This window comes from Dendropsophus ebraccatus, chromosome 1, assembly GCF_027789765.1.
Source record: "Dendropsophus ebraccatus isolate aDenEbr1 chromosome 1, aDenEbr1.pat, whole genome shotgun sequence".
Classification (NCBI taxonomy): Eukaryota; Metazoa; Chordata; class Amphibia; order Anura; family Hylidae; genus Dendropsophus; species Dendropsophus ebraccatus.
In genome coordinates this window covers 9,147,134-9,174,335 of record NC_091454.1, presented here as the reverse complement: position 1 = coordinate 9,174,335, position 27,202 = coordinate 9,147,134, and the positions used below count along the sequence as shown (strand labels likewise).

The 27,202-nt window shown below is 44.6% G+C and overlaps 1 protein-coding gene and 1 pseudogene across 1 annotated transcript; both read left to right on the top strand.

Annotated features, from left to right (window-relative positions):
• Positions 1-734: 734 nt before the first annotated feature.
• Positions 735-5,777, top strand: LOC138788502 (estradiol 17 beta-dehydrogenase 5-like; annotated as a pseudogene).
• A 1,896-nt stretch (positions 5,778-7,673) lies between these two features.
• Positions 7,674-26,277, top strand: LOC138788458 (aldo-keto reductase family 1 member C1-like). Its single transcript, XM_069966334.1, has 9 exons — positions 7,674-9,089; positions 14,611-14,775; positions 16,597-16,713; positions 17,073-17,150; positions 17,814-17,936; positions 18,489-18,598; positions 25,276-25,441; positions 25,642-25,724; positions 25,933-26,277. The coding sequence occupies exons 1-9, from the start codon at positions 9,003-9,005 to the stop codon at positions 25,973-25,975; spliced, it is 972 nt and encodes a 323-aa protein (XP_069822435.1). The 5' UTR covers positions 7,674-9,002; the 3' UTR covers positions 25,976-26,277.
• The last annotated feature ends 925 nt before the right edge of the window (positions 26,278-27,202 follow it).

The following is a 27,202-nucleotide window of genomic DNA, read 5'->3' as shown; positions in this document are numbered from 1 at the left end:
TGACTTTGCAGAGGGAGGGGGTGGACTCTCACCACTTTAGTTTTCCTAGGGAAATCGGGTGATCTAATCACCTGATTAGCCAAGTGGGGTCACATTATGTGCAGTTTCCATGCATTTTCCTATTTAGAGTACTTTTTCTTTTAGAGAAATATTGCTACGGTGAGAAAGGGACTTTGCCTACGATCTGAGGTGTTTCATGAAGATTTGAATTCTTTGAGCTGCGTTCACAAGTCACATTTTTACCGGGCCTTGTCTGCGTTATTTCTGGAATTTTTTCCAAATTGCAGTAAAGAATGTATTTCACTATCTTTGTATTTAGTTTTTACCCTGCAGTAAGGGTTAATTAGTGTCTATGAAGCACAGATTTAGTTAGGATTGCGACCAATGACGTCATCCCCAAGCGTGTTATGACCTACAGTAAATGTAATCTGCCATTTATTTATATGTAGCTTATACGCGTGCAGCATATATGTCTAAATAAACTTCACTATCTGTATTTAAGAGCGAGTGCCAATATGTGATCTCCATGGGAGGAGGGAACACAAGAGAACATTGCACAAGAGCTGTAAGCGGCTCCGAGCTGCCTCGGGAATGTTAAGATGGCAGAATACCAAGGACATGTGACAGCAGAGAGTGAACAGGGATCGGAGATTGGCTGGTGTAAAGGAGGATGACCGGCCTACCGTATCCCAGGCTGGATATATAGAGGTATAAGTCATACACATAGGCGCACTATGGCACTGATACCAGACTCCCGTGTAAGGCTAAATGATGGGCATATGATGCCAGTTCTAGGATTGGTCACCTATGCTCCAGATGAGGTGAGTGTGTCCTATAGACTGGCTGTATAGACATACTTGCTGCTTTATACTGGTTGTGGGGGCACTCTGTCTGGTATAGCGGGAACATCTCCATTTGCCATAGTAAGCCACTCATTTGACAGATACCTCCATGGGGTCCATCTTTTTGTGACCCATACTAATAATGCATTTGCCTCATTTAATGGAGAAATTCCCTTATTTTTTATGAAGGATCAGAAGAGTAAAGTGGAGGATAGTGTGAAATTGGCCCTTGATGTTGGATACCGACTCTTTGACGACGCATCCTTCCACGCCAACGAGATTGCAATTGGCCAAGCGATCAGGACAAAGATTGCAGATGGCACCATAAAAAGGGAAGACGTCTTCTATACCAGCAAGGTGACAGTGTATTAGTATCCTATCACATGGGTGGAGAAAAAGGGGGAGGGGGGATGGGACCAAACACAGAACTACTCCTCACTAAAGATGAGCGAAGTTGCTGGATTTCTGGTTCGTATGAATCAGAAATCTCGGCGTCTGATTCCCGCTGTCTGTTCCCTCCGTGCAGAGGCTGGATACAGCGTAAGGAATGCCTGGAAAACTGGGATACAGCCATTGGCATTGGCTGTATCCCAGTTTTCTAGGCGTTCCTGACGCTGTATCCACCCGCTGCACAGAGCGAGCAGACAGCGGGAATCAGACGGCCGAGATTTCTGATTCATACGAACCAGAAATCTGGCAAGTTCGCTCATCTCTACTCCTCACCAGTTCAAGAATGCATTGACAATTCTAAAAGATGAACCTATGATACTGTATGTGACTTTTTCAGCTGTGGCTGACTGACCAGAGTCCAGAGCGGGTCCGTCCTTCCCTGGAGAAATCCCTAAAAGATCTACAATCGGACTACATTGACCTGTTGCTGATCCACAACCCTATGGAACTCAAGGTGGACATGACTGAGATAACAACAGAGTTTTACAATAGATTTAAGTGTTAGGAATAAAGGAGAAATCGGTCGATTTCTGAGCAGGCAGTCCATGGCCCAACTGGGTCATGATGTAATCCTTTCTTGAGTATGCAAATTAGGCTCATGTGCCCAGAAGGCGTTCCCCAGCATGGGAAGAGCCCAAGTACGTCCAGTCTGGATTTACCTGGACTCTGCAATTTTTTTTTCTAATTTGATTTTTTCTCCCTAATTTGTAAAAAGCCCGGGGAGGGTCGTTTTCCCACAGATGAAAATGGAAAACTGATTTATCACAACACCGACCTCCGGGACACATGGAAGGTAAAATGCTGAACATATTTATTTAATTTACACAGTGTTAATTTGATTGATGTCAACCAATAGCGCTCTGAATCAACACAAGTGCAAAACATCAATGGATAGTAGGATGACATTGTTGTTAGACTATGGAGCCTAAGAAGGTCCATGTTCCAGGTCCGATCCCAACCAATCTTCCTGAGATAGCAAAAGTTTTTTCAAATGACAGGATCACTTTGAAGAAGTTCTCCATAAAGCAGAAGGCTTCAGCCATCTTCTGCTCCCCAGAAAACCCTCTTAAAGTGATCATATGTCAGAAGTAAGCTAACTTCTGAGGCGTGGATTCACAGGAAGTGAGCGTTCCATTGACAACCCTTTTTAAGGAAACCAATACCATAAAACTGTGATATTTGAGAGGCCCCATAACAGAATTTTCATTGTGACCCAGGATCTTGTCATTGGTTTGACTAAGAGATTCCTACTAAGTACTTTTGACCAGTGAATCAGAAAATGTGCTTTATTAGGTTTTGGATCTTGGCTCTACATTTGCCTTACAGGCTATGGAGGAGTGCAAAGAGTCTGGGCTGTCATCCAATCTCCTCCTCAGGATTGATCCGACTTTTCCCTACGTTCTTCGAGATCCAGTGTTGATTAAAATTGCTGCTAAATATGGACGAACCCGGCTCAGGTGGCAATAAGGCATCTTCTACAACAAGGCGTTGTGGTGCTTGCAAAAAGCTTCAGTCCGGACAGGATCAAGGAAAACTTCAAGGTCAGAGTATATTTTGGAAAAAAAATCCATCTATTTTAGTAACTGCTGTTCAAAATGTACCTGGAGTTTTAGTCCTCATTCATAACAGATAGTATGCTGACTATTACAGCAGGGGCTGTGTTTGGCTTATGTACCATCTGTTTTTGGATGGTGCTCTTTTTGAGCTCCTGTCCCCCTGTCTATTCCCCTGCTGTCGTTAGTCTGCCTTTACATAGGGCACGCACATGCTCCTTTTTTTTTTTGAAACATAGAAAACCACATGGTCCATCTAGTGCCCGTACATTATTTTTGTTGTAATTTTTTCTTACGGTAGATACATGTTTATGCCAGGCATATTTTAAAGAGCAAATCTGGACCAACCAGTCTGCCTGAGTATTTCCAGACTGTTGACTACTTGTGCTGCCCACCCTGACCTGTCTGCCCATCCCTGACCACACTTGTATACTGTCTGTCCAAGATTTCTGCCTCAACCTAAACCTGTATCCAGGGGCGGTCTTGGCATTTCTGGGGCCCCAAGCGAAGTTATGTCTGGGGCCCCCCCCTCGACACGCGTTCCAAAACAATAGACCGCTGTGTGTTGCCCCCAGTAGTATATACCCCTTGTGTCCTGCCCCCAATAGTATATACCCCTTGTTTGCTTCCCCCAGTAGTATATAGACCCCTGTGTGTTCCCCCAGTTATATATAGCCCCCCCGTGTGCTCCCCCAGAAGTATATAGACCTCCTGTGTGCTGCCCCAGTTGTATATAGACCCCCTGTGTGCTCCCCCACTAGTATATAGACCCCATGTGTGCTCCCTCAGGGGTATTTAGCCCCCCTGTGTGCTCCCCCACTTGGATACAGACCTCCTGTGTGCTCCCCCACTTGGATATAGACCCCTGTGTGCTCCTTCAGTAGTATATAAACCCCCTGTGTGGTTCCCCCAGTAGTATATAGACCCCCTGTGTGCCCCACCAGTATTAAATAGACCCCTTGTGTGCTGCCCCAGTAGTATACAGACCCATGTGTGCTCCCCCAGTTATATATAGACCACCTGTGTGCCTCACAAGTAGTATATAGACCCCCTGTATGTTCCCCCAGTAGTATATAGACCCCTGTGTGCCCCACCAGTAGTATATAGACCCCTGTGTGCTCCCCCAGTAGTATATAGCCCCCCTGTGTGCTCCCCACTTGGATATAGACCTCCTGTGTGCTCTCCAAGTTGTATATACACAATAAAACAAACACTTATACTCACCTGGGTCCGGGCGTCTCCTCTTCTCTTCCCTCTTGTGGCTGCAGGAAGGGTTTTCCCTGAGATCACAAGAGATCGCACTCCCCTTGTCCTGGCGCCGATGCTCCAGTGATGTCATTGGAGCGCCGGCACCACAAGGACAGAGCTGCCACTTGTGACCGCAGGGAAAACCCTTCCTGCAGCCACAGGAGGGACTGACAGGAAGGGGGCCAATGTCTCCCGCCCTGTCAGTGCTGCTGCATGTAACTATGAGCGCTCATTACGAGTGTTCATAGTTACAGTTCAGATGGCAGCAGCGAGCGGGGCAGTGGCCCTGTCCAGCGGTCTTGAGCACAAGAGCGGGGTGTGGGGGCCCCCCTGGATGTTGGGGGCCCCAAGCGATCGCTTGGTGTGCTTGGTGCCAAAGACCGCCACTGCCTGTATCTCCCTGACCCAATGTGATTTGTACTGATGTCTCCAGGTCTGCTGGGTTAGCCACTGGTCATCCCAGGACCACTGCCAGAGGTTGCACCCTGGCAGCCATCTGCCATACAGTCCAGATCCCTGTATTAGGGTTAAAGGGTGAGAACCCATTAGGCTTCTTAGATAATTCCCTTGAGAGTTGCCCAAAGCAAAACTGGTTGGGCTGCACCCATTGCCAGTTATATACTACTCTAACTTTTTAATGTTTGTTCAGGTTTTTGACTTTCAGCTGAGTGATGAAGATATGGAGGCTCTGAATCAACTTGATAGAAATGTGCGCTATCTCAATGTCCTCCTGTAAGTGTTTCTAATTTACACCTTCGGCCAGGGCAGCCCTGCTAACTTTTTATAATATTGACCTAATATGTGCAGTTGTCTTACGTTTGGAAGAGCCTTCTTAGGAAATATTCTCCCAGAAGAAGAAACATGTCTAAAATGTCATCTACAGAGTATGGTTGTATCCATGTTTGTCAAGATTAGCTAAGGCTGCATCCAATTTCTTCAGGCAGAGGGTCAAATGCTTAGCGTTTGGGCGAACTCAAGCGTTCTGCAAGTTTTTCTCATTACTAAGCCTTAATTGTCCGTACTATAAAAATAAAACATGTTTGATCCCGGAAAAATGTATCAAAAAGTCCAATCTGCATTGCAATGGTAAGCATTATAATGTCAGGTCATGTTGCAAAAGAAAATGAGCCTCATACAACCCCATGTAATTTTTTTTTTTAAAACTAGCACATTATAATTAAAATAGCTATTATACGCTCTAGATATTATTGTAATAGTACTGACCTGAGGAATCTATATATGATGTATGACACAAAAGACCCCACACACACTTTACTAGAGCGTTATTAGAAAATACAATTGGTCCCGCAAAAAACAAGTTATCACATGGCTCTGTAGATGGAAAAGGTAGGTGAAGAAAGGAAGTCAAAATCCAAAATAAAAGACTGGCATCGCGCTTAACACTTTTTGTCTGTTTTCCGTAGGTGGTCGGACCATCCAAAAAATCCATTCCTTGATGAATATTAAAATAATAAACTCATTAAAAGATGAGAAGTCATGTGCTGGAAACACCGATTTGTACGTTCTTTCTATCTATCCAGTCTTAAGCAAGACTCCACCAATGAAAACCTTACATGGACATCTACTGGTCATAGTGACACTATAGGACTTCTCCACAATCCTGATATTCCTCAAAAATGGTGGGATAATCCCTTTACATTGCACCATCCAAGAGATCAACTAAACATCCTCATGGAGAAGATGGTTCATGTTCACCTAAGAAACTGTCCAGCACAACCCCAATTTAGGGACAAGCACTGGCTACATATAGTGAAATCTGCCTGACAGTGATCACTCTCTGTGCGGAGCTTCGCAATACCTTGTGGCATGAGGAACTCATTGTTTGAAGCATTGTCTTATCTTCTCAAAACGTCTTGGTCTTCTCATGGTCTTCTCTCAAGAGAACCAATAGAGAATAATCTAGAGGTGCATCTTCTCCCACTCGTTCTCCCGATCGGTACGGTTCTGAACACTCAGACCTGGACCGCTAAAATTTTTTTACATGTCTCCATGACATAAAAACATCTCTATGACATTTCAAAAGTTTTTTTTTTTTTTAATGATGACAGGTACACTTTAATGAGATCTGCTGATGGGCTGAAGACCAGCGAAGCGAGACTTGTAAGTGAGTTGGAGTCAGATCACTTTTTGATAACATTTTTTTAAAATCACTGTACTCGCCGCAGAACTACGGCCGTAGTTTTGCGGGGTGGGACATAGCCTATGTGCAATGGGATCCCGGCCGGAGCGTACACACATCATATACGCTCCGGCCGGGATCTGTGCAGCACCGGAAAAAACTGACAGGTCAGTTTTCTGCGGCCGGAATTCAGTGAATTCCGGCCGCAGAAAGCCCTGTCAGTGCACACAGTGAAGCGAGCGGCTCCGGCCACTGTGGGCTATGGGAAGCTCTGATGCATCAGAGCTCTGCGGCCGGAAAGATCATCCGGCCGGTCAGGGCCGGCTCCAGCTTTTTGTGGGCCCTTGGGCGACAGAGCCTCGGCGGGCCCCTTTGAGGAGCAAATCATGGAGAGACAGGCGAGGAAAGATTTGCAGCAGAAGAAACATGCGGCTGCTGCATATCTTTCTCCTCCTGTATCTCCTGATCTCTGCAGTAGTCAGGACTCTGGAGGAGTCAGACCCAGTCACAGGATTATATATATATATATCATGCTGGTGCTGCTAGTTCTCTAGTATACAGCTCCTTCTGTGTGTGTGTGTGTGTGTGTGTGTGTATATACATACACACACACAGAGCAGGAGCTGTATACTAGAGAACTAGCAGCACCAGCATTATATATATATATATATATATATATATATATATATATATATATATATTTATAATATGAACATGGTGAGACCTCTAGTTCTCCTATATACAGGCCCTGCAGTGATATACAGTGTGTGTATATATATATATATATATATATATATATATATATATATATATATACACACACACACACTGTATATCACTGCAGGGCCTGAATATAGGAGAACTAGAGGTCTCACCATGTTCATATGATAGATAGGAGATAGGGAAATAGATAGATAGATAGATAGATAGATAGATAGATAGATAGATAGATAGATAGATAGGAGATAGATAGGAGATAGATAGATAGGAGATAGGGAAATAGATAGATAGATAGATAGATAGGAGATAGATAGATAGATAGATAGATAGATAGATAGATAGATAGATAGATAGATAGATAGGAGATAGATAGGAGATAGATAGATAGATAGATAGATAATAGATAGGAGATAGATAGATAGATAGATAGATAGATAGATAGATAGATAGGAGATAGGGAAATAGATAGATAGATAGATAGATAGATAGATAGATACAGATATCTAGTTGTTTTGTGTATAGAGGTCCTGCTGTAATATATAAATATATATATATATATATATATATATATATATATATATATATATATCCTGCTGTAATAGATATAGATATATTACAGCAGGACCTCTATACACAAAACAAGTAGAAGAACCAGCACATACAGGACACTTAGTATGCAGAGCCTACCGTTCTGCCCTCTATCAGGTCATGTGTCCGATCACATGACCCGTGACATCATCAAAGGTCCTTCAGACTCAAAGGTCCTCTTTCCTACTCGGCTGTAGGGAAGATTTGTGATGGAAGACAGGTGCTCGGGGGCCCCAGTATGGATCGGCGGGCCCCTAACTGTCACATGCGGCCTCTAGGGGCCCAGTCCCCTTTGTTACTACACTTTTTTTTCTTTTTTACTAACAAAAAAAATGTAGTAACAAACGGGAGTGGGCCCCTAGAGGAGCTGGGGGCCCCGGCATTTGCCCTACTTAGCCGGGTGCTGACGCCGGCCCTGCAGCCGGTACTTCCGGTCATGGAACGGCCGGGGTCACGGAACGGCCAGTCTCATACGTAGTGTGAACATAGCCTAAATCTTCAAAAATGCACATTGATACAGTCTCAGGGAAGGCATAGATTATGTAGCTATTGCATATCCTGATCACATTGAGATAGCAGCGGCACAAAGATCTGAGGAGGAGAGGGGTCTAAAAGGTGATGGTGTCATCCTGTGGTTCACAAGAAGTCAGCTAACCAAGGACAGACCACCTCCATCTGATACATTAAAGGAGAAGTCCCACCAAACTTAAAAAAGGGAGAAAGAAGAGGGGGGGGGGGTAATAAACAACCCAAACTCATCCTCTTGCCTCCGTTGCACCGCTGCTGGGTGCTGCTGAACGCCGCCAGAAGTAATTTTCATCAGGAAACTGGTTACCTCACGTACCCGGCTCTTCTAGCTACAACGTCATGGCCTGGCTGAGTGGTGTGCTGTCCCAGCAATTCCTTAGCCAGATACTATAAATGCTGTTTCAACTGGAAGAACTACAGGTTACTGGTGGCTGTCAATGGGACCTGGGACTGGCGTTATGGGACAGAAGGATAGGTAAGTATAATTTGTTTATTATTTTCCCGCACCCCATCGCTTCCTGGCTTTTTAAGATGGTCCGACATCTCCTTTAAACACTAAGATTTACTGTGGGTCAGGCAGGTGATCACATGACCCAGTTACAGTAATGAAATGGATGGATGCAGCTGAATAGGGATAAAACAAATGGCGCTGTTGGACTGGTGATGGTAAGTGCAAATCATATGGGCAATAAATAAATAAATGAAACCTGGAGTGCTTCTTTATATAGTAAGGTAAAATGAGTTCGCAAAAAATCGAAGGAAAAGAAGATTCTTATTGTTATTCGCAAGGAGAAAATGAATCTTAAACAAATTTATCCAGAAATCCATCAACAGGATATATTCCTTATTCATGGGGGGGGGGAGGGGGGCATGTGACAAAAACGTATGAAGGAAGCTAACCGAGGACAAACACATCTCTGAGATACGAGAAAGATGGAGCTCTGTGCGGAGTCCTACATGATCATGAATGATGGGAACAAAATTCCTGTGATTGGATTTGGAACTTCTGCCCCAGAAGCAGTGAGTGACTATATATTATACTATATACTATATACTGTACTGTATACTATACACTGTACTATATACTATACTATACTTAAGTATATACTGTACTGTACCATATACTGTATTATACCATATACTGTATTATACTGTACTATATACTGTAAAGCCTGCTTTATGTATTATTATTATACTGCATGTTTTATGTATTTTATTATTATTATTATTATTATTATTATCAATATTATTGTTATATTCTTATATTTAGAAATAAGGGAATTAAGAGTCTAAATTGTTTCCCAAATTTCTCAAATATTCTGAAAATTCGAAATTTTTCTAATGTTTTAGACAAATCTCTCAAATGCTGAATGCTACTAGTACTATTACTACTACTACTATTACTACCACTACTACAGCTGCTACTAATATTACTACTACCACTACTACTATTAATACCACTACTACTACTATTATTACTATTACTACAGCTGCTACTACTACTACTACTACTACCACTACTACTACTACTACTACTATCACTACTACAGCTGCTAATAATAGTTTTACTACTACTATTACTATTACTACCACTACTACTACTACTACTATTACTACTGCTACTAACAGGGGCGTAACTAGAAATAGCTAAGGGCCCATAGCAAACTTTTGATTAGGCGAATCCACGGATCCACAAAATCTGACAGACAGACATATTAGGCTCCTCACTCTGGCACCATCCTCATCTCTCTTCTGCACATCTGTATTGGCCCCTTTACACCCTCATTTAGTGAGTAGCCCTGACACTATGTGACCCCCTTATAGTATATGCCCCTCTGTGTATTCCCCCTTACAGATGCCCCCGTGCACTATACCACCTTCTGCAGACCCCATAGATGCACCCCCTGTATTATCCCACATAGATGCTCCCGCTGTATCATCCTACTATAGATGCCCCCTGTATTATCCCCCATAGATGCTCCCCCTGTATCATCCTACTATAGATGCCCCCCCTGTATTATCCCCTATAGATGCCCCCCCTGTATTATCCCCTATAGATGCCCCCCCCTGTATTATTCCCCATAGATGGCCACCCTGTATTATCCTACTATAGATGCCCCCTGTATTATCCCCTATAGATGCCCCCCCCTGTATTATCCCCTATAGATGCCCCCTGTATTATCCCCTATAGATGCCCCCCCTGTATTATTCCCCATAGATGGCCACCCTGTATTATCCTACTATAGATGCCCCCTGTATTATCCCCCATAGATGCCCCCCCCCCGGTATTATCCCCATAGATGCCCCTCTGTATTATCCCCCATAGATGGCCCCCCTGTATTATCCTACTATATATCCCCCTGTATTATCCTACTATAGATGCCCCCTGTATTATCCCTTATAGATGCCCCCCCTGTATTATCCCCCATAGATTCCCCCCTGTATTATCCTACTATAGATGCCCCCTGTATTATCCCCTATAGATTCCCCCCCTGTATTATCCCCCATAGATGCCCCCCTGTATTATCCCCCATAGATGCCCCCCTGTATTATCCCCCATAGATGTCCCCCTCTATTATCCCCCATAGATGCCCCCCCTGGTTATCCCCCATAGATGCCCCCTGTACTATCCCCCATAGATGCCCCCCCTGTATTATCCTACTATAGATGCCCCCTGTATTATCCCTTATAGATGCCCCCCTGTATTATCCCCCATAGATGCTCCCTGTATTGTCCCCTATAGATGCCCCCCCTGTATTATCCTCCATAGATCCCCCCTGTATTATCCCCCATAGATATCCCCCCGTATTATCCGCCATAGATGTCCCCCTGTATTATCCCCCATAGATGCCCCCCCTGTATTATCCTCCATAGATCCCCCCGTATTATCCGCCATAGATGTCCCCCTGTATTATCCCCCATAGATATCCCCCCGTATTATCCGCCATAGATGTCCCCCTGTATTATCCGCCATAGATGCCCCCCTGTATTATCCCCCATAGATGTCCCCCCTGTATTATCCGCCATAGATGTCCCCCTGTATTATCCCCCATAGATGCCCCCCCTGTATTATCCCCCATAGATGTCCCCCCGTATTATCCGCCATAATGTCCCCCTGTATTATCCCCCATAGATGTCCCCCCGTATTTTCCCCCATAGATGCCCCCCCTGTATTATCCTCCATAGATGCCCCCCCCTGTATTATCCTCCATAGATGCCCCCCTATCTTATCCCCCATATATGCCCCCCCTGTATAATCCTCCATATATGGCCCCCTGTTTATCCCCCATAAATGCCCCCCCTGTTTATCTCCCATAGATGCCCCCCCTGGTTATCCCCCATAGATGCACCCCCTGTATTATACCTCTTTGCAAAGAAGATTAAAAAAAAAAACACAACTCACCTAACTCCTCCATTGGCTGTTTTCTCCTCTTCTCCCTGGAGGGCTTCCTGGGGGGTGTCCCGAGGATTCCCGGGCAGCACTGGTAATGGATTCAGTGTCCGCCGGGGCTAGTACTTCCAGTGCAGGGAGCGTCTTTAACACGCACTTCCTGTGCCGGAAGTACAGGCCGGGGGTGGATGCTGAGCTCCCTGGTACCTGTGCTGCCGGGGATAGGACGGGATACGCGAAGGGTAGCTCAGCATCCGGCCTGTACTTTCGGCACAGCCCGGGCGTACGCTGAGTCCGGTACCACTACTGCCCAGGACACCCTCGGACCCCAAACAGCTGCAGCACCCGGGAGGCCTGCTCGGCCGCCAGGTGCTGCAGGCTATGTCAGCTCCGGGGGTCTGCGCCATGGGCCCTCTGATGTGGCGTTACTACCATTTTTACTATTTCAACTACCACAACTGTTACCTCTACTATTACTGCCACTACTTCTACTATTACTACTACCACCACCACTTCGACTACCACTACTACTACCTCTTCTACCGCTACTATTACTGCCACTACTTCTACTACTACTATTACTACTACCACCACTTCGACTACCACTACTACTATTACTATCAATACTACTCTACTACTATTACTACTACTGCTACTCTTACTACTACCACTAATACTTCTACTACTTTTACTACCACTATTACTACTAGTACTGTTACTGCTTCTACTACTTTTACTCCTGCTGCTGCTACTCCTACTACCACTAATACTAATACTACTTTTACGACCACCACTACTCTTACTACTACTACTCTTACTCTTAACTACTGCTACTTTTGCTATTACTATTACTACTATTACTACTCTTACTCTTACTACTGCTGCTACTACTTTTGCTATTACTATTGCCATACCTCCCAAGGGTCCCTACTTTTGACCCACGTCCCTCTGTCCCTCTTTGCCCCTTACTTGCACCACTTTTGGACCTAGGATTTAGATTTGCATTAATAAACTTTTTATGTTGCTCTAGAAAGTGTCTGGTTTCCTAAACTTGCATATTATTCCATCATGTAAAACACGACACGGAGAGAAAGGAACGGCTGCACATCCCATCTATGGCTGATACTAATGCCGCTAGGCCTATTATAAAAATCAACACCAGGGTGTCTGTATACAATTTGATCAAACCATAATAGCCCCGTGTACCAACGTGCAGGTCCACTGGTCCACACGGGTCCCTACGCTAACTCCACACCGTGTCGGTCAGTGACCGCCAACCCCGCAAAGCGTGCACGTGCAGGGAAGGGGGGCCATGGAGTGGCCCTGCAACCCCCATGTCACAGGACCAAACCCAAAATGGCCCACCAGGACCCGGCCAGCACCACCGGCGGGGAAAGCTGCCCCCAATCAACACAAGTATGAATAAGGTATTACACTCACCACTGCTGCTCACACAGAGTGGGGAAGACATAAGGTACTGACATGTGAGCACAGGCATATCCTTATGTCTTCCCCATTCTGTGTGAGCAGCAGTGGTGAATGTAATACCATATTCATACTTGTGTCGTTTGGGGGCAGCCTTCCCCGCCGGTGGTGCTGGCCGGGTTCTGGTGGGGCATTTTGGGTCTTGTCCTGTGACATTGGGGTTGCAGGGCCGTTCCATGGCCTCCCTTCCCTGCATGTGCACGCTTTGCGGGGGTGGTGGTCACTGACCGACACGGTGTGGAGTTAGCGTAGGGACCCGTGTGAACCAGAGGACCTGCGCGGTGGTACACGGGGCTATTATGGTTTGATCAAATTACATACAGACACTCTGGTGTTGGTTTTTATAATAGACCTAGCGGCATTAGTATCAGCCATAGATGGGATGTGCAGCCGTTCCTTTCTCTCCAGTCCGTGTTTTTATTCCGTCATGTGGTGCAAGTTGGATCCTAAACATTGTTCTATTCAGATGTATCATGTGACATTATGGCCGCTGTCACACATGCAGATCATATGGCCCCATACACACATCTGTAGGTGTTACCGTTGTGTTTGGGGGAAATGTTTCCTGCCGGAAAAAAATGATGAAGCCATTGTGCGTCTGTGACACCTACAGTATATGGCGGTGGGTCCCTGCATATGCGGACACTTACTGACACACATAGTAATCCTGTCCGCAGTTGTGGGTCTCCAATTACAGACAGGGTTACTGATGTGTGACCGGGAGCTAAGGATGCATCACACATACAGGATTTACAGATATCGATGTAACTAAATGCATCAATCTGCAGCAGGTCCTGGACGTGTGATTGTATCCTTGAATTAAAAAGTATAGAAATGTAAAATTTTCCTAGACCAAACCACACGTGTCCCTCTTTGGCTACTCAAAAAGTTGTCAGGTACAGTATGTTATTACTACTACTACTACTATAGGGATAGGTGTACAAAGTGTTCAGTCTGCTAAAACTTATAAGAATCTTGTGTAGTGAATAAGTGTTTAATAGTAAGAAATTATTACAAGAGTCCCTGAGGCCGGGGCGAGGGAATGGATTCCCTTTGTAATACATAAACATGAGGCCCCTGATTACTCTTATGTCTTGTGAGAAGACTGCCGGGATAGAAAAGCAAATATTGGAGAAGAAGAGAGAATAATGAAGAATGCAAATCTATAGTGTGAGAAAATTACTATGTACCCAGTATCCTCCATAGTCTCTATGTACCCAGTATCCTCCATAGTCTCTATGTACCCAGTATCCTCCATATTCTTTCTCTATGTACCCAGTATCCTCCATAGTCTCTATGTACCCAGTATCCTCCATAGTCTCTATGTACCCAGTATCCTCCATAGTCTCTATGTACCCAGTATCCTCCATAGTCTCTATGTACCCAGTATCCTCCATAGTCTCTATGTACCCAGTATCCTCCATAGTCTCTATGTACCCAGTATCCTCCATAGTCTCTATGTACCCAGTATCCTCCATAGTCTCTATGTACCCAGTATCCTCCATAGTCTCTATGTACCCAGTATCCTCCATAGTCTCTATGTACCCAGTATCCTCCATAGTCTTTCTCTATGTACCCAGTATCCTCCATAGTCTCTATGTACCCAGTATCCTCCATAGTCTTTCTCTATGTGACCACTGTCATCCATCTTTCTGTATTGATTAGCCCAAGAGTGTGTCCGAGGAGGCGACCAAGATGGCTGTTGAGATCGGTTATCGGCACATTGACGGTGCCTATCTTTATGGCAATGAGGTGTATGTCGGCCGCGCCATGCAAGAGAAAATCGCCGATGGGACAGTGAGAAGAGAAGATTTGTTTTACACGGGAAAGGTAATAATTTATCTATCTGTCAGGACGGGGCAGGTAGGGACAAGACACGACAGTGAGCCCTAACACTGAACCCACCTGCTGTCCCTACCTACTCGACTTACAAGGCCCTAGGTGGCCGCAGACAAACACGAAGATGTTCCCTGTACTAGATACGTGCACACAGAACGAGACAGGCAGACAACCAAACCAATTACGGATAGTAAAATAGCAAAGGTCAGAACCAAACGGGCAGCGCAGTACAAAAACAAGACACAATCGGATAGTCAAAAGTCAAGCCAGGGGTCAGGTAACAAAGCACAACAAACAGAGGGAGTTAGGACGGGGATCACAGGAATTGACAAGGGGGAGCAGGGATCAGGGTTTGAAACCTAATAGCCAGCGCTAAGAGACTGCCTCAGCTTTCTTTTATGCTGAACAAGAGCCCGGTCCGGATCCCCATTGGAACAAGTCAGTCAAAAGCCACTCAGCTGAATAAATCAGTCCAGCAGAAAACAGCTTAACTCCTGCATTGCCAGGAAGCTGAGCAGCAAGCAGGCGTGTCACACAAAAGTAAAAACAGGCCCAGTTCACACCAGGTTACAGCACATTTCTGACAATATCTAGCTGGTCATCTGATCATTGGTTTTCTGGGCCGTCAATAGTGCACCTATTCTTAAAGAGGTTATCTGGGTAACAAAAACAATATTCTAAAAAATCTCCTTTCCCAATCCCACCCTATGTCTAATATACATGTATAACTTATCTTACACCCTTTCCCTGTTTTTTTTCCTCATTCTTATCCGCTCTGGGTTTGTAAAATCCTCCACTCTGGGTCCACTCTGACCATGCTCAGCTCCTTCTTTGTAGTCAGAGGACATGTGATCTCCTCTCTGGGGGCCGGGTTAGCTGTCTATTGACTTGGTAACCCGACCCCCAGGAGACATGATCTGCATCATCTCCATGCACCTGTTCTGCTTCCATAGACTTACATGTGTCCCTGAGCCTAGGTTTCTGAAAAGTTATAGTTCTATCTCTGCTTGCTGTTAGAGAATGCAGTCAATGTACCTGTCTTTGTGTCACAGCTCTGCATATTGTAACTGTTATAGATGTTCTTAGTGTCTGGATGGAACTAGAATGTTTTCATTCACAGTCAGCAAGCGGGGATCTAAACCTACACTATACCCTCCAGTAAACAGATGCCCTTTATGCAGCACATAGCTACACCGTGCGCGTGTCAGCTCTGCTAGTACGGAATACATATTGGAGGGATGTGATGCAAAATCAGTGAAAAAAAACAGTCCTGTGTTTACTGTGCAATAGTGATGACAGCAGTGGGCAGGAAAGAAAGCTAAGGGGGTGAGTACAGAAACGGACCAATCAGGGAGATGCATGATGGGAAATGTAGTTTCCTATCTTGGTTATAGATCGGCTTTTAAAAAAACTTGTAACTCCAAAATGGCAGCAGCTAGAAAGACAAGAGACGGCTCAAAATACTCAGGGGGACTTGGTGAGTAAGACCGGCTAGCATTATATTTTTTCGCTCTTAGGTGGATAATCCCTTTAATGTATAACCTCCTAATATATCTTTATATAGGTCAAACCTATCGTACAGACATAGAATTAGGTATAATAGATGGGCACGGGTTAACATTGCCCTTGATTACCACTACTAGTAGATTATATGGGTTAAGGATGTGAGGAAGTTTGGTCACATGCCCCTTTTCTCAGACAGTTTCCAGTATAAGTGTCCCAGGTCCGACCCTTGTTGCTTTTTTTTTTTCTTTTAAAGGAAAACGACCCTAAAGGAATATGCAGATGATAATTTTCTTTCCTCTCCCCCAGCTCTGGTGCACCTTCCACACTCCTGATCTTGTGCGACCGGCCCTGGAAAAGTCTCTGATGAGTCTACAGCTGGAATACATGGACCTGTTCATCATTCATTCTCCTGTGGCATTTAAGGTTATTAAAGAATGCTAAATACAATGAATTATAAGGCTTAGATACAAACAAGACAGGTTTATATTGATATATAATCTCTTAAGGGGGTTAACCTGACATTAAAGGGGTACTTATTTGTTTTTATGTCTACTGATGGCAGAAGGTTATACAGATTTATAAATTGCTTCTAATAAAAAAAAATCTCCAGTCTTCCAGTACTTATCAGCTGCTGGATGTCCTGCAGGAAGTTGCGTATTCTTCCCAGTCTGACACAGTGCTCTCTGTTGCCACCTCTGTCCATGTCAGGAACTGCCGACACTAATTTCATTGAAGTCAATGGTCATTCAGAATAATCTCTGCTTCATTTATTTTTATTACAGCCCGGGGATAAAATAGTTCCTAAGGATGAAAATGGACAAATTATTTTTCACGATACAGATTTACGAGACACCTGGGAGGTGAGTACCTGGTGTTTTTTTGTTCTTATTATTTTCTGTTTCTTTGTCTCTTTCATGGTGTAATACTCTTGATCGGTCAGGGTCTAAACACTCTATGACATATCAAACGTTTTTTAACTGACAGATATGGTTTAAAGGGATACTCCGGTGAAAATCTTTTTCTTTCATATCAACTGGTTTCAGAAAGTTATTTTTGTAGTTTCCCAGTACTTATCAGCTGCTGCATGTCCTGCAGGAAGTGGTGTATTCTCTCCAGTCTGACACAGTGCTCTCTGCTGCCACCTCAGTCCATGTCAGGAACTGTCCAGAGCAGCAGCAAATCCCCATAGAAAACCGCTCCTGCTCTGGACATTTCCTGACATGGACAGAGGTGGCAGCAGAGAGCACTGTGTCGGACTGGAGAGAATACACCACTTCCTGCAGGACATACAGCAGCTGATAAGAACTGGAAGGTTGGAAATTTTTAAGTAGAAGTTATGAATTTTACGAAGTTATATAACTTTCTAGCACCAGTTGCTGGAGTTCCCCTTTAAATGAAAACTATGCAATACTTTAATTCACCTGTGGGGGCGCTGCAGGAAAACCGAATACTAGCTGCCAGGTTCTCCCACAGATTTCAGCTGATCGCTGGAGATAATCTATCTTTTTCTGTCCTGTTTTCAGGCCTTGGAGAAGTGTAAGGACGCCGGACTGGTGAAGTCGATCGGGGTTTCCAATTTTAATCGTAGACAAATCGAGTACATCCTTAACAAGCCGGGACTGAAATACAAGCCGGTGTGCAACCAGGTATATAGGATAGTACGGACACTTATTAGGTTTACTGTGATGAATTATAGTTTATTGAAACATAGGAAATGGGGAAACTGTGAAATAAATGAGAAAAACACGAAGAAACATTTGCTTCTATACAAGAAACACAATACAGTAAAATCTCAAAATGGCTGAATCCTAACCTACTTCACTGGGCTATTTCTTCTGAAGTCAGCACTGACCTCTCTGACCTCTGAATACTGGCTTTCACACAGGTCCCGCTGTGTAATCCTTTGTTCTCTGCTCTCTGCTGGTGACTAATCTCCTTTCTCCCCCCTCCCCTATCCATAGGTTACACAGGGCTCGACTGATGTAAACTAGTCAAGATTTCCTGATAATGAGCAGTGGATGAGAGATGGGGGGGGGGACCTGGGGAAAGTCGTTTGGAATGCAGATAATGGCATATTTGCCTAATAAACCCAATTACAAAGTTTCTTAAAATCGCCTGGACTAATTGATTTCTGCAAAAAAAAAAAAAAAAAAAACGACACTTTTAAGTATTGACTGAGAATATTTTGCCCCCTACAGGTAGAATGCCATATTTATCTAAATCAAAGGAAACTCTTAGAATTCTGCAAATCCCAAGGGATCATTCTCGTAGGATTCTATGTGCTGGGATCAAGCCGGAATAAAAAATGGTAACTAACGATTTCTACAGCTGGTGGTCTGTACGTTATGATGGACACATATAAAAAAAAAAAAAGCTTCTGCTTCCCTCTATGGAAACTTTTTATTTTCAAGCCCCCAAAGATAAAAAATTACGTAACCTTATAAACTACCTTGATTAAACATATTTCCCCGTTTTGTGTATACAGCTCTTGTGCAGAACTACATGTCTCCATGGTTATAAATTATAAATTGTGTAGCCCTACAAACAGTAGTAGAGAACTGCAGAGGGTTCAGGACTAGAGATGAGCGAGTAGTAAAATATTCGACTTTCGAGAATTCGAATCGAATAGGCACCGATATTCAAATATTCGAATGAATACTCGATCCCATTATAGTCTATGGGAAAAAAATTTGCGGCACTTGGAAATCCAAATTCGACCACTTGGAGGTCACCAAGTCCCCCATGAAACCTCCCTAGAAGATGCAAACACCTCCAGAATGACACTGGGACATAAGGGGGAGCATGCCTGGGTACACCCAACACTCTAAAACCACAGTATAATGCCACTATTCGCAGTTGCGAAGGAAAAATATTTGCAAACGCTTTACGAATGTTTACGGCAATGTTCACACGTTTCCTTCATATTTCGTGCGCAGCGTTACATACATGATTCCAATGTGCGTCCATAGAGCGTCACATTATTTGTGTGTATCACGCATTACGCTGTACGAATCCTAGGCCGCAGCAGAGCAGAGATTAGGCAACTGGCACTATAGGTATCACGTGCCTTTTACTAGGTAACTCGCACAATAGGTATCATTTGCCTTTTACTGGGCAACCTGCACAATAAGGTATCACGTGCCTTTTACTGGGCAACTGGCACAATATGTATAACGTTTACATGCCCTTAGTGGGCTAAACCAGGGACACTATAAGTCACTTGTACACACAGGGTACTGGAATAAATACACCTGCTGCTGATGTTGCTGCTGCTGCTGTTATATCATCTATGTCTTAGCACTGAGAAGTACTTTTGATTCAGAGATTACCTTTTTCGCTGGATCTTAGCCCTGAAAAGGACTTTTGGGTTCTGTAGTAAGCCTGCCTAAACAAAACGCTACTAAAACCTATCTCTCCCTGCTTGAAGATCTTTCCCTGCCTAGGTTGAAAACGCATCTGAGGTCCAGAGGCGGAAGTCAATAATTAAATATTCGAGGTCATGTGGTTCAGCCATCCAATGAGGGTAGACGGCGTTTTCGCGCTGCGTGCGTACTCCCAGGGTCCCTCACCGCCTCCCTGCATGGTGATTGGATTAAAAAAAGTGCCAACTGCGATGGGAGGGCTTTCGAATGTTTCCCGCTTATTCGTCACACTACTCGATTGAATTCAAATGTTTGGAATACCGCAATATTCGATCGAATACCATCTCGATCGAATCGTATTCGCTCATTCAGGACCTATAACCAATGGGGACACATGGGGCTGTACACACAAATTGTTGAAGATCGGAGGCGGAGCGAGCAGCCGATGGAGTAGGACGTGCAGAGGAGAGCTCCTGACCCACGCAGCAATTACAGCAGACCCCTTTGCAACTAAGGCACCCAGTTCATGGGGAAATCCACCAGGAAGTCCTCCCAGGCACCCTCCACTACCTCCAGAGCCGGTTCGAGGGTCTGTCTTCCCTCTGTCAGCGCTGAGAAGATCGAGTAGAGCCCGCACCCGAGCCCGCACTGATCCAGCTGCAGCTGGCTTACCCCACAGACGAGCGGGAGCTCCGACGGCTGGGGGGTCCTCACATAATACCCCGGCTCTGCCCACAGCGTCTCCTTCCCGACGGGGGAAGACGTCTTGCAAGTGAGGGGTGTAAAGGGTGTGCTGATCATGGAGACCACCCTGATCCTGACCTCACAGATCTGCAATTCATGCTGGTAACACTGCAAGACGTCCACCACCTCTTATCTCAACTCCCTACAAAAAATTATTTCCTTTCACTGATTTCGGAGGTCAAAAAAGCATGTAATGAAATTTCTGAGGTGCGAAAGGATATCCAGCTGATTACGACTAGAATGGAGACTCTGGAGGACGATCATGATACCAGGGGCTACATAGCACAATTACAATCCACTGTTAGCTCCCAAACTTCCGCCCTGAGTGACATGCAAAGACACATTGAGGATTTGGACAATAGGGGGAGGCGGAACAATATAAGGGTTCGGGGCTTACCTGAGGCTACACGAGATGAGGATCTACCTGAGACTCTTGAGGCCATCTTTAACTCCATTTTGGGGGAGACTGCGGCCCACAAGGTGAAGCTTGATCGGGCTCATAGGGCCCTGCGGCCAAGGCCCTCTTCTGGTGTACCCAGGGACGTAATCTGCTGTGTGCATGATTTCCAGCTGAAGGAGCGGGATATGACTACGGCTAGAAATATGTATAATCTGGAGTTTGATGGGGCGCCGATCCAGCTATTCCCAGATCTCTCAAGGATCACTCTGCAGAAAAGGCGTCTACTCCGCCCCCTCTTGACCTTGTTGCGGGACAATGACATCACATATAGGTGGAACTTCCCCTTTGCCCTATCCGCTCGCAAAGATGGACGCTCTGCAGTTCTGCGAGACCTCTCGGATCTTACCCGGTTCTGTGAGACTCTGAATCTCCGGGTTCCTAAGATTGAGGAGTGGACACTCTCACCGCCAGCACCCCCTCTTCCTCCAGTCTGGCAACCGTGGGACAAAAGAAGCGTCGACGTAGATCCGGAAACTTGTCCCCTGGTCATCGGTCCTCCCCGGAGACCCCTACCTGAGCTCGTGTCTGCCTTAGTACTTTAGCTTAATACCTACTGATTATGGGGTCTTTTCATTTGATTCTACTATGTAGTCTCTTTTCTCTGTTGCGTAGGTCTGCTCTGTAGACCGGAGTTTATGACACTCTTCTTGCTCTTTTCTTTTCTGTCCCTGCTCTTCCGCCTCCTCTGGGGTTCAGGCTCTCCTCTTGTGAGTTTATCTCTCTGGTTTTTACTCTACCCCATTCCTTACGTTTGGTGTAAGGGTCATTGGCCGTGTGCCTCCTCTCCAACGTTGTTGGTAATTTACTTTATCTTTTTGTGTTGGTCTTGTCTGTGTCTTCCCCTGCCTTTCCCACTTTGTCTTCCCACAGTTATGTCCCAGTTAACAGATCTCCAGTCCGGCAGATTCTCTGCAATGTCGACATTACTGAAGGTACTCCTCTTGCTTGTCTTTGTTGTGCCCCAGGGCCAGGTGTGCCTCCATATGGGCAGGTATCGTTCCTCCATTATTCCCGATGATTAAGTGTATCTCTATTAATGTGGCCGGTGTTGCATTCCTCCAGGAAACACACTTTGATCGCACTGCTAACTTTAGGTTTGCTCAGCATCAGTATCCTCAGGTGTACTCTGCCTCGGCGGGTAGTAAGCATGCAGGAGTGGTAATTTTAATCTCACGACACTGCCCTATGCAGGTGACTTCTTCCTTTCTAGACCCAGGGGGGAGATATGTTATTGTGGAGGGTACTGTTCAGGGGAGACCTGTCCTTCTTTGTAACGTATATGCACCTAATCGCACTCAGATTCCCTTCCTCCGCAGGGTTCTCAAGCGAGTTGCCGCCTATCCCCCATCGATGCGAGTGATTGGTGGGGATTTTAACCTTCCCCTGTCTGGGATCATGGATAGACACTCCATTGCTGGTACGCCCCCATCTCCTGAACTGCTTAGACTTTCTAGGGAATTCAGGAAGCTAATACGTGCCCACAATCTTTATGATTTATGGCGCATTGACCACCGTGCGGAGCGCACCTATACATTCTATTCACACCCCCGTCAGACACACACTAGAATCGACTACTTCTTTGGGAATGTGCCGACTGTATAGGGCCGATCTCCTGGTCGGATCATGGCCATGTCGCTCTTTCACTGGCCTCTTTTCTGTCCCCCACCCGCCACTGTCATTGGAGATTAAATGAAACGCTCCTAAAGACCCAGATTCATAGGGACTCTATAAAAGAATGCATTTCCGCATATTTTATGAAAAACGAGGGCACAGTTGAGCTGCAATCCACTCTATGGGAGGCACAGAAGGCGGTAGTCAGAGGGCACTGTATCGCACTAGGATCCCGACTTAAAAAAGACGCCCAGGCACAAGCGCAGTCTACCAGGACGGAGATAGCGACACTAGATCAGAAACTGATTAGTCAGCCCTCCCTTGGGACATTGCGTAAGCTCATAGCGGCTAGAGCGCGCCTTAAGGACCTTCTCATGCATAAAGTGTTGCTCTACTCTAAACAGAGATTCTATGAGAAGGGTAATAAAGCCCACACATTGCTGGCACGAATGCTTTCAGACCGCTCTGCCGCTCAGACCCCGCATGTTCTCAAGGATCATATGGGCAATCCTAAATATCATCCCCGAGATATTGCCTCTGTGTTCTCTAACTTTCTCTCTAAGCTGTACTCTCTCCCCTCCGCCTTGCCCTCGGATCCTGGGGCCTGCCAGCGGCGGATACAGGACTTCCTGAAGCATTGTCTGCTTCCGACTCTACCCTCAGATGCACTAGAGGAGCTTAATGCCCCAGTTACCACGGAGGAACTTCAGGGGATTCTGAAGTCCTTACCGTCTGGCAAGGCCCCGGGTCCACGTATCTCTATTATAAAACTTTTTCTCCTCTTCTTCTTCTGTCCCTCCTCTTCCATGCTTGGCCGATTCTCTTTACAAGGCAGATATGGTCCACAATGCGCAGCCCGGTTCTGTCTTTATTCTAAGGACTCTCCTCTCATCTCCTTCTTGTTGACGCCCTCCCTCGAGATTGGCATGTCCCCCTTAATAGTGAGACATTGGATTGGTAAAAGGTTGTTCCACTTTGCTGATATCGTGGACCCAGTAACACGAATCCTCCAGCCCTTAGACAAACTTAGGGAAAAGTACGACCTTCCTGGGTCAGAGTACTTTTCTTATCTTGCTATACGACACTATATGCATTCGGTTTTTGGGTCCTTCACGGTCTCGAGGCCCACGGCCTTTGAGCAATTGATAAGGGCGGGAGGATCCACCAGAGGCCTCATTTCGGCCATATATCAAATTTTGATCTCGCCTGTGGGGGACTTGCCTGTTCGACACAAGTATATGGATAGATGGGAGGCTTCACTGGGTAGAACGATCTCCCCCGAGGTATGGCAGGTGATATGGAGCAGGGTGGCCTCTTCTTCTATATGAACAAACTATAAGGAGACCCACTACAAATTCTTGATGTGCTGGTATCACACCCCTGAATTGCTCCATAAATTGAATAGTAGTATCCCTTCGGTCTGTTGGAGGTGTAATGGCCCAGTGGGTACCCTGCTCCATATCTTCTGGGACTGCCCACTCATTGCGGGCTTCTGGTTGCAGGTGGCCGCATTGATCTCATCAGTTTTGGAAATTTCGATCCCTTCAGATCCCTTAACCTATCTTTTTAGTGTTACGCCTAAAAAACTAGGTAAGAAACCCACCAAATTGATGCTTCAGATATTAACAGCCGCCAAGTCCCTCATCCCCCGTAATTGGAAGCAGACCTCCCCTCCATCCTTTGAAGACTTATTGGCAAGGGTAAAGGAAATCAGGGGCCTCGAGCGACTCACCGCGTCCCTGAATAACCAACTTCCATTGTTTGAATCTGTTTGGGCTCCCTGGGAGGCTTACTGCGGGCGCACTGGTGTATCTCACTAAAAAAGGAAAAGTTTTGGATTTGTTGATCTGTACCCCCCCCCCCTTCCTATCCCTGCCCTTCCTTTATGTGTATTCCCTAAGTCTGCGTGTTTCTGAGTTTGCACCCCTTGTTCTATTTGCTGTGGGGCTACACATTGCTTACAATGACTGCTCTGGTGTATTGGTTATATTGGTTGATATGCTGTTTCCCAAGGTTTGGGTTGTTATGTGTCAGTTTATTCTTCTTTTACCACAAATTGCCACTGTCCTCTTTAAAGGCGGGTTGTTTCTATCTTCTCACTATGCCATACACCCTTTTCTGCTTGTATTTGGTAGCCCTATATTTTTATTTTTATTTTTTTTGTTTGCCTTGTTTTATTGAAAAATGTTAATAAATATTACATTTATAAAAAAAAAAAATTTGTTGAAGATCCTTGATAAAAACTATTTGTAGAGTTGTATTCATTATTTTTTAGGAGTTACTGGATTGATAAAAAGAATATTGGATGGAAAGTGTACAGATCAGAAGAAAGGTCAAAAAGTTTATGAATTAAAGTAATTATTCCCTTAAAGGGGTTACATGGACATGGAAATTATATTCAATTTATTGGGATCAAGTTATAGAGAAGGAAGAGCTGAGCAGATTGATATATATGTTTGTGGGAAAACATTTTATATACATTTTAATGTCACTCTTAAAGTGATAGGACCTCCCATTGGACTCCTGAGCAAAGAAAGGTCAGAGATTTCAATGAATTAATGACAAGTTATACTGAATCTTTCCCCACAAAGTTATATATCAATCTGCTCAGCTCCTCCTGCTTTATAAGATGATAGTGATAGATTAGATTGCATTTTCATGGTGACAGATTCCCTTTTAATATTTTTTTATTTCACAGCTACAGCATAGTAGAAAGGGCAATCCCATAAAGTTAGTTTAATCCAACATAAAATTACTAATCCAGGGAAATGAGTATATACTTATGTTTCTGACCTTGTACTTTCTTAGGGTTGACCAAAGTTCACCAGTCCTTCTTGAAGACCCTGTTTTGGTCACCATGGCCAAAAAACACAATAAAACCCCGTCTCAGGTGGCCATAAGATATGTTCTACAGCTTGGAGTTGTTGTCCTGGCAAAAAGCTTCAACCCCGAGAGGATGAAAGAAAACTTACAGGTTAGAATGTGAAACAATAAAAAATAAATAAATTAAAAAAAAATAAAAATTGTGACGTCCCCCTTTCCTCTTGTTAAATAATTTCATATCAATGCAGGTTAAAAGCCCCTGATGAATGTGATCATTTGCAAAAGAAACACGTTGGGCTTAGGGCTAGTGCACACTGGGGAAAATTACATCGATGGAATCTTTTTTCACAGGTCTTTGATTTTACCTTATCTTCCCAAGACATGAAGGCGCTTGAAGCTCTGAACAGAAATTATCGCTATCTTCCATTGACACCGTGAGTTTCACAGCTGCTACAGGCAGAATCATGCGACTTCGGGAAAATCTCAGACAAAAAACCTGCCCATACCTGCAAATTTTGCCATCTGGGCAAAAATTTTGGCAAAATTGTCATCAACCATTTTATTAGTATTTATTAGATGTGGAGATGTGAACATGACCTGATGTGATTTTTTTCTTTCTCTTGTACGATATTTTTCTTTCAGCGGCAAGGATCACCCTGAGTTTCCCTTTGCAGATGAATACTGAAGAGGACGACTTACCTCTACGGCTTTATCTACTTAGATTCACTATTCTGTGATCATTTCTTACTATATACTGCAGATTTATATAGATCAGCCCCCTGGTTTTTCTGATCTTGAGACCTAATCCCTATAGCTGCTTGTAACTAATACCAGGGGGAGTGTACTGCATATAGGTTTACTGGGAGCTCTTTACATGTGTATGCAGAGAGCTCCCTCTAGTGGCAGCTATCAGGCAACTCTATGTCTGTGTGTAGGAAAGCATTGGATTTGGAGCTGTATATCAGATCGCTATTCTCTGTGCTGTGTTTGGAGTTACAAAATAAAGATTTATTCCATTTACAATATAGTTTTGTTTTATTTAACTTATTAGTGATGACCTAAGAAAAGAAAATGTGGCTCACATTATATGTACCTCTCTATGGACTATGACTATAAGTGTGTACATATGTCTACATATGTGTGAATACGCAATTGCTTATATTCCATACTCTCGTGTGATCAGACATCATGTTGTGGTGTCCCACTAGGGGTGTTACTGTTACATACACCCTTCACAAAAGTCTGTACTTTTTGTGGTCTTATTATGACAAAAGTGGTATTAAGAGTTGGCCACTAAATGTTACTGTATTGTGTATTAGTGTATGGAAGCTGCACAGCTCAAGGATCTCAAAGGGTTATTGTGTTCATGTGTTACCAGAATCTGTAGACCAGTAGGATTTCTGTTTTCTTTTTTCCTATCACCTCTCCTCTCTGTTCTTCTATTGCAGTCTTTTCACCCAATCACAGCGCACCCTACACGCTGTAGAGGAAGTAAGTCACAAAGGAGACAGGAAGAGTAGTGATTCTTAGCCAGCACCACGCATGGGTAGGACGCAGGACAGCACACTGTTATCAACCTTCTCACAAGTGCCTACACCAAGCACTATGCAGTGTTAAACCTCTCAGGAGAGGACTAGCTAAAAGATAACCTCAACCCTCACCGTAGACAAGGAGAAGTCACAGAGTAGGACAATATCCACTATAGAGCCACATGGCCAGGAATTGATCCACAAAAGAAAAGCCTGTGGAGCCTTTTTAAAGAGTCTCAAAACAAAGGACTAGCCAGATATCCCTCTGGAGGGATATCTGGCTAGTCCTGTGTTCTGAGACTCTTTGATGAGGCTCCGCAGGCTTTTCTTTTGCATATTCATGTTTCCCTGCATTGAGCGCTTTCACTAGCAGCCGGCAGTGT

What these genes read in the sequence shown, in the direction of transcription:
- LOC138788458 (XM_069966334.1), top strand. Translation starts at nt 9,003, where the DNA reads ATGGAGCTCTGTGCGGAGTCCTACATGATCATGAATGATGGGAACAAA. An exon ending in ATTCTCCTGTGGCATTTAAG is followed by an intron (nt 16,714 to 17,072) that starts GTTATTAAAGAA and finishes TTTTTATTACAG; the next exon opens with CCCGGGGATAAAATAGTTCC. An exon ending in TCAAGCCGGAATAAAAAATG is followed by an intron (nt 18,599 to 25,275) that starts GTAACTAACGAT and finishes GTACTTTCTTAG; the next exon opens with GGTTGACCAAAGTTCACCAG.